The 14470-nt window shown below is 41.0% G+C and overlaps 1 protein-coding gene across 5 annotated transcripts in view; it reads left to right on the top strand.

The window, feature by feature from the left end:
• The window catches only part of RBPJ (recombination signal binding protein for immunoglobulin kappa J region), a 112074-nt gene that overhangs the window by 34467 nt on the left and 63137 nt on the right, over positions 1-14470 (top strand). For 2 of the 5 annotated variants that reach the window (XM_075544467.1, XM_075544466.1), the window contains exon 2: positions 1585-1767. The exons of the other annotated variants lie outside the window; for them this stretch is intronic. In XM_075544467.1, the coding sequence (XP_075400582.1) occupies positions 1751-1767 (17 nt within the window). In that variant the 5' untranslated portion in view covers positions 1585-1750. The remainder of the gene's footprint in view (positions 1-1584; positions 1768-14470) is intronic. 5 annotated transcript variants of the gene reach the window in all.

The raw sequence follows: 14470 nt of genomic DNA, 5'->3' as shown, positions 1-14470 counted from the left end.
ATAGTGCCTGGGACTTCAGACCCTCTGAGGGATGTGAGTTTGGGCCATCCTACCATGAAAGCCATTGAGACCTGCAGAAATACCAATTTAGCATTGAAGTGAGTCTAGAATGGATAAAGAAGGGAGATAACTGTATCAATTGTGGTCCTGAGTATAGAAGTATTGTTCATTTTGCTAAACTTAACCTTCTAAGATTCCCCAGGAAAACAGAACCAAAACGCAACTATTGTAGAAACTTCCCAGAACTTGGTACATAAAGAAAGCAAATCTGAGCTGGACTGTCTCGGGCATGATGGTGTCATCAGGGTGGAGTGAGGAGTGAGCTGTATCATGTAATCTGCAGTCCCCATTGCTGTTGGTAGGAACCATCCACTGGATTTCAATTCATGGTGACCTCCTTTGTTTCAGGGTAAACTGCTGTGATAGGGTTTTCTTGTAATGTTAATGGAAGTGAATCTCCAAGCCTACCTTCCACTGTACTACTTAGTAGGTTTGAATCACCACCCAGTAGCCTTTCATTCCATGTAGGCTTAAATAAAGGCCACAGCTCAGTATTAGCATTTTCTCACAGTGGACCCAAGAAGTTTCCTCAGTTGAACCCACCCTTCGAAACATGACCACCTAGTTTCCACTTTCTCTTCAGCACATGCTCATGGGTGCTGGCTGGAAATCTTCTCTTCCCTGTCTGTTAACCATTACACGAGCTGTTCCACATACTAGGAGTTAAACAGAGCCCATCCCACCTGTTCGTTTTTCCTAGAAGTCTTGTTTTATGACTGACTTATGTTAAACATTTTCCTGACCACTCATTTGAAAGAACTTTTAATTGGTTTATGACAGTAAATGTGTGTGTATTTGTTGATAAGTTATCAGTTGGTTTTACTTTCTTTGTGTAGCTTGAATGTTCTTTCTTGTATTATTACCAAAAGCATTGTGAATTCTTAAGATTTAAAACGTAATAGATTGTATACCTAATGTGTCTTTGAATACCGAGATTTTTTCAAAGCTTTTTATGTAACAAAGGTGGAATGGGGTGAGGAGGGAAGAAGGCAGTCCCAGAGAAGGCAGTAAAACTTGGTTATTTGTATACACACATGTGCTATCAATGGAAGTAATTTTTAACAACGTCTTTGAAATGTAATGGCCTTCCTCAATCAAAATGGCAATAGCAGGAACATTGCTTGAAGGAACCTCTGCCCCGTTCCCTTTTTTCTAGGCATGTGAGTTACTTTCGCATTCTCACTCATCACACAGTAGGTGTTGTCATTCAGGTACTGACCTCTGATGCCTACTAAATGTTAGTCTTGTTTTTATTTTTTACATGTTTTCATTCCTTGAGAAGTAAGCTGAAGAATTAATTGGGGGCAAAGACATTTCTGAAGTTTCCAAAGCAAGGTTTCCAGAAAGCAAGGGCAGCTGCTGCCCATTCATTCAAGAGTCCACCTTAAACTGGACTGTGTGTCCAAAGAGCAGTAGCCCCCGCAGCTTCGTTTTCCCTTAGTCATGGCAGCTATTAACACTCTGCGCTAATAGTTTAACATACTGACACGTCTTAAGTCCTGCTTTTTGTTTTTGTTTTTTAAGTTATTGAAATTATGAAACTGTCATTCACATGGAAGCATTATAGTTCTTCGGAGCCATTATGATCTCAACAGGAAAGGAGAATGATACAGATACACTGGCTGAGGTGTTTTGAGGTGCGTCGAAGTGTTCCAAGCTGTGGCTTACCTTAACATGTCCTTGAAGTACCATGGCGTGGATTAAAAGGTATGCTTTAGAAACCCTCATGATCCCCAAGGTCATGGGTGAACACCCACAATTCTATAATTATTGCATATTTTAAGACATTGTAGTATTTAGATTACAGATGTGGTTATGGAATTATGCCAACATTTTGTGTGTAACACGTGCACATAACACCCTCTGGATTTTTGTTTTGTTTTCTTTAGATTTTATTTTGCTTTTCTTTCAGATTAGAAGGCATTTGGGGTAGAGATAGACGACAGTCCTTAGTTTTAAGTATTTTCCTTTGCATGCCCTCCCCCTTTGGTTTTTATCATTTCTTTTACCAAATAGTTGAGGGGTTATTTGGTGTTACTCTGTAACTATCTTTCTGGGTTACATCATGGACTAATTTCTTCCCAATGCAGTCATTGCGTGGTAACTTGAATGGAAGACAGCTGAAAAAAATTCTTCAGTTGGGCCTATTTGACCAAACAGAATTATAATTTGGGCCTTTTAGAATTTATGCTTGTATTTTATAAAGAATTTTCACTGTGAGGAAGAGGCGTGACCCCCTTATTAGTAGTATGTCTGTACCTCTTGTTGGTGCTATGTGGTCCTGCTGGTGTGTTTGTGGTTGCTAGTCATGATTAGAGCCTTTTTAATACTCATTTACCCATCAGAAGTCTTTATAAACTTTTTTCTGTTCATAAAATTTCATTGGAGTGAGACTGGTCAGCTGTAAATTCTGAAATAGAAGGGACAGGAAGGAGAGAAATATAACCACCCCAAAAAAAATTTCATTGGAGTGATGTAGTCAAAGCAATTCCATAATTACCCGAGACCTGGAACCATCATTTTGTATAGTGTGCTAGCCTACCCAGTACTTCTGTAAGATCACAGGCAGGAAACAACTCATGGTAAAATACTGAGCTGATTAGTGTTCCATCAGCCTCTCAATCCTACATCTTTGGGCAATGAAGGAAAAGATGTTAGAAAAATTAAAGTTTAAATCGTGGACAGATGAATTTGACACATTGTGTTTGCCATATCGGCAGTTAAGTCCTTAATAGAATTCAGTTATTAAATCTAAGGCAGAACTGTTAAAGTCATGCCTATAGTGACAGTGATCTGTTCTAGTTTCAGGGTAAACCCAGATGTTTATTGCCTACGCAGTTCAACCACCAAATCCCACTGACTCTCGAGAAGTTCTCTGATGTAATGGAATAATGGATGTGAGACATGGTTGATCCCTTCATCGTTTGTAGAACGTGCCTACCTCTAATACTTGATGCTATAGCTTTAAAATCTTTTGGGGGGCTAGCTCTTGAGTATCTGTTTTATTTAAATCTCACAAAGCATTGCAAACTTTACAAAATAAAGCACTGCTATTGTGGACTGCTATTCTATTTCGAAGGAGCCCTGGTTGTGTAGTGAGTTTCTCGTTGGACTGCTCATCACAGGTCAGCAAGCATTTCAAAACCGCCAGCCACTCTGTGGAAGAAAGATAAGTTTTTGTACTCTCATAAAGAAACTCAGAGGGCCAGGTCTACAGTGTGCTATAGAATCTCTGTGAATCAGAATCCACCCCTTGGCAGTGAGATTTTTAAAAATTCTATTTAGAAGAATTTATAGCTTAGTGTTTAAGCTCTGGTGGTGTAGTAGCCTACACCCTGAGCTGCTAACTGCAAGGTCAGCAATTGAACTCACCAATTACTCCGCAGGAGAACAATGATGCTATCTACTTCTATAAGTATTGAAAGGTTCGGAAACACACGGAGACAGTTATACTCTGTCCTATAGGGTCCCTATGAGTCGGAATTGACTCAGTGGCAGTGAGTTTGGTTCTGTTATATAGCTCAGTACCTCATAATGCTTTATCTGAAAGTTGAATCTTGAATAAGGAAGAGTGAAGAAGGATGGCATTAGAATTGTGTGTTGGAGAAGAATACTGAAACTACCATGAATTGCCAAAATGACAACACAACTTCCTGGAAGAAGTATGACCAGATGAGGCATGGATGCTAAGACTTCGTCTTACACACTGTGGACATATCAGAAGATACCAGTCCCTGGAGAAAAGGCCATCATGTTTGGTAAAGTAGAGGCAGTGAGGGAAGACCCTCAGTGAAATGGATTGAGCTAATGGTACCAAGTGTTTTCTTGTGTTGTGTGAACTGTTAGACCCAACTCAGTGGTACTAACAACAGCAGCAAAGCTTAGTGGTTAAGACTATGGGGTCAACTAATCAATGTTTCAAATCTAACCTTCTTTTACTTGACAGTTGGAGAGTGACTGGGTGGAGGATAATACAGGAAAGTAAACTTATATATTAATATATAAAAACATGTTAATGCATGAAAAAAAAACCCAACATTGCCATCAAGTTGATTCTGACTCATAGTGACCTTATATAGAGTACATAGGATTTAGGAGACTACATCTTTAATGGTGCAGATAGCTCCAAATTTCTTCCAATGAGTGAGTGGTTGGTAGTTTGAACAGCTTACCCTGCAGTTAGCAGGCCATCACCTATCCCGTACCACCACCAGGGATCCTTATATTATACAAATATACATCCATTACTGTTGAGTGGTTCATATCAACCGTATAGGACAAAGTAGAACCACTCCTTTGGGTTCCAGAGGCTGTAAATGTTCATGATAGCAGAAAGTCTCTCCTGTAGAGTGACTGGTGGGTTAGAACTGCTGACCTTGGATAGCCCAATGCATAACCCACTCAAACCAGCAGGGCTTTATATACACAATAGATAAACATGATTACCCACACTTACTCACTGCAGGGCTTCATTGGTGGGGGGTGCTGTTTCAGAAAGGGACTTTTATGTTTTTGAAATGAACATGTCAGTTCTTAGTTAGAAATCAACTTCATAAGTGATAAGGAATGCAGTCTCAAAAACTAATCCAAACCCATTGCCATCGAGTCAGTGCTAACTCATTGCAGCCCTATAGGACAGAACTTCCCCTGTGAGTTCCTGAGACCGTAACTCTACAGGATTAGAAAGCCCCAGCTTTATCCACAGGGCGTGTGACTAATACTAGTTTTGAACTGCTGACTGTGGTTAGCAGTCCAATGAATAACCAAGTCAACACCAGGACTCATTTCAAAAAACAAAAAACCCAAAGATAGTAAAAATGAACTACAATGTGTAGTATCTGATACCCCCCACCATTGTATTATATAAAACTAGTTTTAATGTTTAAAATGAAAATACTGGAATACATAAAGGAGTATGTTGGGTGTTGTTAACTTTATTCTACTATGTGTGTACCTCCCATTATAAACTAAAACTAAAAGAACAAGCTATTGGCCATGAAGTGATTCTGACTTCTCTAGAGTTTCTGAGATTGTACATCTTTACGGAAGCAAACAGCCTCATTTATTCTCCTATGGAGTGGTTGGTGGAATCAAAATACTGACCTTGTGGGTAGCAGCCCAACTCCAAGACTATATTGGACAGAGTAGAACTGCCTCTTGCTTAGGGTTTCCAAAGCTGTGCATCTTCAGAGAAGGAGCAGATTGCCATAGCTTTGTCTACAGAGCTGCTGGCAGGTCTGTAGTGACAGATGTCCCTCAAAAGTAGTTACCAGTTTTATATTGCTTCTCCTTGGTTTCTGATGTTATTGGGATTACATCACCTTCAAGGGTCTCTACTATTTTTTGTTTGAAGTAAAGGTTATTGTGGGAGAATATATAAGAATGAGAAATGAAGAGAATGTAAATGTAGCAGCTGCAACAGCTTTCGCGTGGCAATAACCAAGGTTATTGTTTTATCAAGTAGGTTGTTCTGGTGTGCTGCCGTTCCTTGGCATTCATGCTGTTAATCAAAGCCTAGATCCGTGGTTTGTAAACTGCCAGTGTCAGCCCATCCGGAATTCATTTCAATAGTTCCCACCCCTCCACCCTTTGACAAAATGAACAGGAAATGTTATGAACGTATCCATACAATTTGGTTTTGCGAAACTTTGTTTTAATGATACAGCTGTGCATGGAATTGCACTGTAAAATATATGTCTTACTGTGAGCTGTCATGTAAACAAGTTGGAAAATTGTCTTAGATTTTTATAAAGACCTGAGTTCTGGTAATGATCAACTTAGAAACTTCATGAAGCCCAGCCTTAAAGAATTGGAGTGACCTCAGCCACAAAAGTTTTCAGGCATTTTGAAATCAATAGTCTTATCCCTTGGGATTGGGAACAATTAATTAGTTCTAAAACTTGGTATTTGTTTTTTATTGGCTTCTTGGTTTGTGAATGTGTATGTTTTGTGTACTCTGCTAAATATTTTAAGATGCATAAAGTAAAATGTTTGCTATAGTTCCTAGTTGTAGAGGAATGTACTTTTAATTTGCATTGATGAAAGTGATCCAGGTAGTTAGACAAAATACAAAAATAAAAAACTAATGTCTCATTGGGATCCACACAATTCATTTTTCTAGGCCTCTCATGTGCTAAATCGTAGGTTCCCACTACTGCCCCATTTCAGCAGAAAAAACAAAACCCCTCATCCCACCCCAGCAGTACAAATGTCTGCCCCAGAGCCCAGGGTAAAGTGCAGGCACCCCCTTGGTCATTCCAGTGCTCCCTCGCCCTTCTGGGTGTGGACACACACCCATTCTTTGGGGGAACACATTTTTAGAAAATTCTGAGACTGTACAGGTAAAATTTAATGTTGTAAAAACTAAAGAATAAATTTGATCTATTTAATGCATTTAAAGGTAGTCAAATGTGAGCAATTTCTCTTCTCGGATCAGTGCCTGTGCCTGCCACAATTTCTTCACCAGCAGATATGTGCTGTGTGAGTTGTTTGAGGATGATTGCGGTTTCTGGTGGCTACTAAAACATAGAAGACCTCACAGGAGGACACTGTGAGCATATATGTGTTTTAAGATTTTTGCCTAAAGTAGCTACCTCCTGCCTAGAAAAGAGTAACAGTATGAAAACCTGATAAATTATTTATACATGGGAGTGGAAGAATGGAGGAATTCTTTGTTAAAAGAGGAAGAGGGCAAAAGATAGTAAACATAAGTAATCTTTCCTGGCTAGTTTTTTAGAAATTAAGTTAAAGTGGCATCGACTGGGTCTGAATTGAGTCCAGTCCTTAGAAATCATGTTTTGCAATTACAGTAGAAAAATAGTAACTGCACTTAGCCATGGGCTGCCCACCTCGCTGATGGCTGCCCTTCTTTGTGCTTCTGTACACACTGGCAGTTGTTGCTCCTGGAGGAGATGAAGTCTCTTCTCTTTCCCCACATCCCTCCCAGCACTGCCCCTTATCTTAGCTCACATTGCCGAATTCTTCTGACTTCAGTAGCGGGACTTGGCTTTCCATCAGAAGAGTCTGCTTCTCTTGCCCGGCAGTCACATTTCCTCACTTGCCACTTCCCATCCTATGCTGGTTACCCCTTGGAGAGTGCCAGGTTGAAGCTAATCACACTGTGGCCTGGCATGGTGTTTGCTTTTGCACAGCTGGGTCCTGGGGACCTTTTCTCTTGCCTGTCATTTTGTAGGAGAGTGACACATCTTTTCTTTTTTTAAAATTATTTTTAAAGATAATTTTATTGGGCACATACAATTCTTTTCACAATCCACACATACATCCATTGTGTAAAGAACATATGTTCATCCGTTACCATCATCATTCTCAAAACATTTGCCTTCTACTTGAGCCCTTAATATCTACTGCTCATTTTCCCCCTCCCTCCCCACTGCCCCCTACCTCATGAACCCTTCACAATTCATAAATTATTATTTTGTCATGTATTACACTGTCCGATGTTTCCCCCTTGCTGCCTTCTCTGCTGTCCCTCCCCCAGGGAGGAGGCCATACGTAGATTCTTGTAATCAGTTCCCCCTTTTCCCCCCACATTCTCTCCACCCTCCAGGCATTGCCACTCTCACCATTGGTCCTGAAGGAGTCATCTGTCTTGGATTCCCTGTGTTTCCAGTTGCTCTCTGTACCTATGTACATCCTCTGGTCTAGTCAGATTTGTAAGGTAGAATTGGGATCATGATAGTGAGGGGGAGGAAGTGTCTAAGAACTAGCGGAAAGTGATATGTTTCTTCATTGCTACCCTGCACCCTGACTGGTTCGTCTCCTCCCCACAACCCTTCAGTAAGGGTTGTCCAGTTGGCTGCCAATGGACTTTTGAGTCTCTACTCTGCACTCACCCATATTTTCAATGATAGGATTTTTTTGTTCCTTGATGCTTGATACCTGATCCCTTCGACAGCTCGTGGTCACACAGGCTGGTGAGACATCTTTTCTATTGGCAACTTCTATTTTCTCCTCTTAGAGTTTATAGTCTCTGAAACTTACAGAGGCACTTCTTGCCTACCCTGTAGGATTGCTATGAATCTGAATGGATTCAATGGCAGTGAATTTGTTTTTTTGGAGAGGCACAGTGGTTAAGTACTTGACTGTTAACTGAAAGGTTGGCAATTTGAGCCCACTAGCCGGGGGTACGATGTGGCAGTCTGTTTCTGTATAGATGACAGGCTTGGAATCCCTGTGTGGGGCAGGTCTTGATAGTCTTAATAGGGTCCCTATGAGTTGTAATCAGCTCCTTGGCAATGCACTTTGGTGGCACAAGATCCTCAGTTGCTAACATGAAAGGCTTGCAGTTCGAACTCACCCAACCATTTTCCAGGAGCAAGACCTGGTGCTCTGTTTCTATGAAGATTATGATCAAGAAATACCTATGAGGCAATTGTATTTAGTCACATGAAGTGGCTGAGTCAGTATCAACTCAGCTGCCCTTAGCAGTAACAGGACTAGAGATGGTGTTCCAACCTCGCACAGAGAATCATTAGAGGAAGCAGGTCACGATTATAACTTTAACAACTAGATGGGATCGCAGTACATTCTGTTGTTCTTAAAAAAATCAGAATCATCCCTCAAGAATGAAAATTAGCCACTTAGGGACCATTTGGGGTGGGGTGGGGTGGGGGGGATGTTCTAGAGTGTGAAGATAAAGGTTTAGAAAACTGTTTTGAGCAAATTGTACTACTGGCATTAAAAGTACATTCTCAAGCCATTTTCTCTTCCATTATTTTGAACAACAGTACTATTTTATATCATGATGGGAATCTGGTAAATTTTATTTAAAGAATGCTTTGTGCACTTTCTACCTCAAGTAAGAACCCGATTTAAAAGTAGAATATGCCTTGTCAATAACTACCATGAAAATCAGGTAATATGTTCCTGGTGGCATAATGGTTATTTGCTGGGCAGCTAACCATAAGGTCACTAGTTTGAAATTACCATTGCCCCTGTGGGGGAAAGACACGGCTTTTTTACTCCCCTAAGGAGGTGTAGTCTCAGAGCCCCTCAGGGGCAGTCCTACCCAGTCCTATAGGGACCCTTTGTATTGATTTCGGTGCATTGCGTTATTGTGGAGGAATTACAATGAGGTAAGTTTAATAGGATGATTGAGCTTCTCAAGGATTAAAAGGAAAGTATATAGACCAGTGGTTCTCAACCTTTGGGTCGTGACCCCTTTGAGTGGGCCGAACAACTCTTTCACAGGTGTTGCCCGATTCATAACAGTAGCAAAATTACAGTTATAAAGTAGCAACGAAAACAACTTTATGGTTGGGGGTCACCACAACATGAGAACTATATTAAATGGTCGCAGCATTAGGAAGGCTGAGAACCACTTTTGTAGACAAACAGGAAAGATGAGCATGCATTCATTTCTCTGATAAGCCCCACTGCTATATAAATGAAGCTACAAATTTCGTTCCAGAGATTTGCTCAGCGGTGTAGGAGCCCTGCTGGTGCAGTGGCGCAGGGATCTGATGCTAATCCAAAAGTGGGTGCTTAGAACCTCCCAGCCACTCTGGGGGAAAGATGGGCAGCCTGCTTCCTTACTGATTTTAATCTTGGAGAAGCTAGGGGCAGCTCTACCCTGCCCCATGAGGTCATGATGGATCAGTGGGTTTGGTTGGGGGATATCAGTGAAGCCTGGTCTTAAACTTTGGGGCTAGTGTTCCGTGAGGCTGTTCGCTGTTGGGTGTGGGGTGCTTGCAAGTAAGCAAAGAAATTCTAGCTTTAGTTGACGGTCACCACACGAGATGGTCACAGCAACACAAATTATTTTAACATGACTGAAAATGTGCTAATTGGGAAAGAATGGACCCAGAGGGTAATTACCACTTCTTCCTGCCCCACTTCTGGATTCTACCTTATTAAGGATTTTGAGGAAATGTTTTGGTTGGGAGGGAATTAGGGTCTGGAGCAGAAACCATGGTGGCCTAGTGGTTACACATTGGGCTGTCAACCATGAGATAGGCAGTTGGAAACCACCTGCCAATTCTTGGGGAAAGGGAAGGCTTTCTACTCCCGGAAAGAGTTGCAGTCTCAGAAACCCACGGGGGTAATTCTGTCTTGTTCTTTAAGGTTACTGCGTGTCAGCATCAACTCTAGCAGTGAGGTTTGGGTGTTTTTGAGCATAGAAAAGAGAACCTTGTCAAAGCATTTGCTTTGACTGAGTGCTTTCATGTTTTAACTTAAGAATTGGCAATGAAGAGAATAATGTATGTAGAAGTGCTCTGGTTACAGCTATACAACTTCTAGATTAATTGAATGTGCATCAGACTTAGTTTTATTAAATCCTTTATTGAAATTTCTGTGGAAGACCACTCTGGTAACAGGCCACTCTTATTTGTCAAACAGGAGTTGATGTTAGGTGTTGTAGAAGCTATCCCACCTCAGCGGCTCTGTACAGCAGAATGAAACACTGCCTTATCCTGTGCCATGCTCATAGTCGTTGCTATGCCTGAGCCCATTGTTAGAACCGCTATGTCAGTCCTTCTTATTGAAGGTCTCTCTTTTGCCGACTCTCCTTTACAAAGGCTGATACCCTCTTCCACGAACTGGTCTAGTCTCTCCTGTGTGAAATATGTGAGAGGAAGTCTTGCCATCCTTTTGCATTCTGGTTGTACTTGCTGACCAAGTTTGTTCATTCTTCTGGTAATCCATGGTACATTCAATATTTATCTGTACCGTATTTCAAATACATCAGTTATTCTGCTGTCGTCCTTATTCATTGTCCAGCTTTCCCACGCATATGAGGCAATTGAAAATTCTAAGGGTTAGATGTAACCAGTCTAGGTCTCGCTCAGTGTGGCTGAGATACAAGGAGACTGGATGAAAATGGAAGGGGGAATACTTTACTTTGGTTGACCAAGCTGGGACTAGAGTTACGGAGTCAAGCTCCTGAAAAAAGAGAATTTGTAGTTTTACACATGTACATCAGGAAGTAAATTGGAGGGGATTGTGGATATGTAACAGTTTTCTGAGAAGTGGTCATGGGTATGGATTGTTGTTAGGTGCTATCGAGTCTCTTCCAACCCATAGCAACCCTATATACAACAGAACGAAGTATCGGGTCCTGTGTCATCCTCAAAATTGTGCTTATGTTGGAGCCCATTACTGGAGCCACTATGTCAGTCTTTGTTATCAAGGACCTTTCTCTTTTTTATTGTCCCTCCACTTGGCCAAGCATGATGTCCATTTCTAGAGACAGGCACTCCTTATATAACAAGTCTTTAGGACTTGATTGAGATGAAGTCTTACCAACTTGGCTTCCAAAGAACATTCTGTCTCTTTACTTCTTGCAAGACAGATTTGTTTGTTCTTTGGCAGTCCACGGCACATTCTTCACTAGCATTGCAGTTCAAATGCTTTGATTCTCCTTTGGTCTTCCCTCGTCCAACTTCCATGTCCAACTTTCACACGCTTATGAGGCAATTCAAAATACCATGACTTGAGTTAGGCATACTCCATTCCTCAGAATAACATCTTTGCTTTTTCAACACCATGAAGATGTTATTTGCAGTAGATTTGCCCAATACAATGCATCTTTTGATCTCCTGACTGCTGCATTGATTATAGATCCAAGCTAGACAAAATCTATCGTCATTTATCATGTTATTGCCTATCGGTCCAGTTGTGCATTTTTTTGTTTTGTTTTAACATTGAACTGTGTAATCCATACTGATGGCTGCAGCTTAATCTTCATCATTAAGTGCTTCAAGCCCCCCACTTTCAGGAAGCAAGGTTGTATCACTTCCATAGCAAGCTATTAATAAGTCTTCTTCCAATCCTGATACCACATTCTTCTCCATATACAGACCATCAATTGCTCATATGCAAGTTCAGGTTGAAGCTGAAAAAAATGGAAACAAGTCCATTAAACTCAAAACAAAACCTTTGGTACATCTCCCACCTGAATTTTGAGAACATCTCTAGAAAAGAGTCGCAACATTGTTCACTAATGACCGAAGACCTGCTGAACTGTGGGAGGACATCAAGGCCATCCGCTATTCTTGAAGAAAGCAAAATACAGAAAGGAAAGAAAAGATCAAAGTAGATGTCAGAAGAGACTTGCTCTTAATCATAGAGTAGTTAAGGCAAATGGAAAAAATGAAGTCAAAGGCCAAAGAGAAAGCTTCCAAGGGCATTTGAGAAGACAAAGTAAAATATTATAATGAAATGTTCAAAGATTTAGATTTAGAAATCTAAAAATAAGAACATGCCCAGCATATCTTAAGCAGAAAGAACTGAGGAAACAATCCAAGCCTTGAGTTGCAATATTCAAAGGTTCTGTGTATAAAATACTGAATGATGCAAGAAGCAGCAAAAGAAAAGGATATGCAGTAGGGTGGAGTCTAAGATTCCTGACCGGAAATGGTGACGTCTCTCAAGTGACTTTTGGTTCCTCCAAATTTCCTTTGGTGGTGGCCTGAAGGTTTGCATGTGACTGGCAAGTGCCCTTTTACTTAGACTCAGCAGGCCAGGTCTGGTTTTATCTGATACTCCTTAATGTTGTGGGATATTTCCCAGGAGGAAGCGGGTCCCCCCAAAAAAGTGATCCAGAAGGGAACTTCTGGTCAATTATGAGATATACCCAACATCCTGTGACAACATCCCATGTCCTACGAATAGGTTTGAGGGGATTTTGCAATAGATTTTCCCAGTGTGATAGGCTTTCTTCATTGCTGCTTCCCTGGGCTTTGATTGTGGGTCCACATAAAATGAAAGCCTTGACAGTTGAATGACTGAATATTATAAGGAAATAATCTTACTTTAATGTTTACGATTTTGATCACTGAACTGTCTTGTGAGTTTGGGTTTGGTGATTCTGAAAGGGGAGAGAAACTCCTGAGTGTATAATAGCTCATCCTTAATCACTAACATTTAATGTGTATCAGGGGTTGTTGTCCAGGAGCCCTGCTGGTTATGCATTGGGTTGCTAAATACAAGTTCAGTAGTTTGAAATGAACTAGAAAGTAGAGAGATGAGGCTTTCTATTTCCATAAAGATTGTCATTCTTGGAAACCCATAGGGACACTTTTACTCTGTCTTTTATAATCACTATGAGTTGGAATCGCCTCATTGACAGTTTGGTGTGGTGCCATGGGATAGGCATTGGGCTGCTAACTGGAAGGTTGATAGTTCAAACCCACCAAGTGTGCCTCAGGAGAAAAAAAGAGGCTTTCTGCTCCTGTATAGATTTACAGTCGCAGAAACTGTATTGGGATTTCTATAAATCCATGTTGGTTCCATGGTAATGAGTTTGTTTGGGTTACAGGATGTTCTTCCAAATTGTTTTTCGTATCATACACCAACCTTCAGAAACTCAGCAGTGCTTGGCTTCCAATTGAAAGGTTGATTAGTTTGATTTCACTAACTGCTCCAAAGCAGAAAGTTGTGGCAGTCTGCTTCTTTGAAGTTTACAGCCAACCCTGCGGGGGCAGTTCTTTTCTTGTCCTATGTAGGGCAGTTGCTGTCGTGAGTCAGAATTCCCTTGATGGCAATCAAGAACCAAATTCACTGCCATTGAGTTGATGCTGAGTTACAGTGACCCTATAGGACAGAGTAGAACTGTCTCTGTGAGTTCCTGAGACTCTTTATGGGTACTGAACTCCCTTCAGTGACTGGTGTTTTTAAAATTGCTGACCTTGCAGTTAACAGCCAACGAGTAACCACTAGGCTACCAGGACTTCTTTTGTGGCAATAGGTTTGGCTATTTTACCGACGTGGAGACTGAAGCTCTAGGATCATGGTGGAAGGGCAGAAGTATTTTTCTGTCTGGAAGACTTGGACTTTGGGGGGAAACAGACCTTGTCAGTGGTTTATATAATAATTTAGTGCATTATTTCACAATGGGTAGATATCCCAGTATGAGATTATAGTGAAACAGACTGATCTATGCTTATACTCCACAGAAGAACAGCTCTGCATTCAACTAAAACATTCCCATATTTGGGATGGGCCAGATGTGCTTTGTCAAGAGGTGGACATTGCCCTTTTATGGCCACACTGTTGAGCTCTTTTCTCCTCTAATTGGTGGCATCGGGACTCTTGCTTCCCACAGACAGTCTTTTCCCTTCTGTCCGCCTTTGTGTGCTTGCCCATCTCTTCTGAGGAATTGTACTCTGCATTCTGCCTTTTTAGCGTAATCGGCAGTGTTTTTGAGCCAGGAAACCAGACAAATGAGAGATGATCTGACTAACAAATACTCGTAGGTTCTAGGACAGAAGGTAGTCCAGAAGTTAAGAGTGCTGGCCTGGGACAAGTAGTATTTCTTTCTCAGGGAAAAAACAAACAAACATTTTTTCAGAACAGCAGGATTAATTCTTGAAGCATGTTAGAATCATGACATTGAAAAATTAGCAGTTAAGATGACTCTTTCCATCCTTCATTTTCATTCCAAGGTTTG

This window comes from Tenrec ecaudatus, chromosome 3, assembly GCF_050624435.1.
Source record: "Tenrec ecaudatus isolate mTenEca1 chromosome 3, mTenEca1.hap1, whole genome shotgun sequence".
Lineage (NCBI taxonomy): Eukaryota > Metazoa > Chordata > Mammalia > Afrosoricida > Tenrecidae > Tenrec > Tenrec ecaudatus.
The sequence above is the reverse complement of the archived record's forward strand: the minus strand, read 5'-3'. Positions and strand labels throughout refer to the sequence as shown.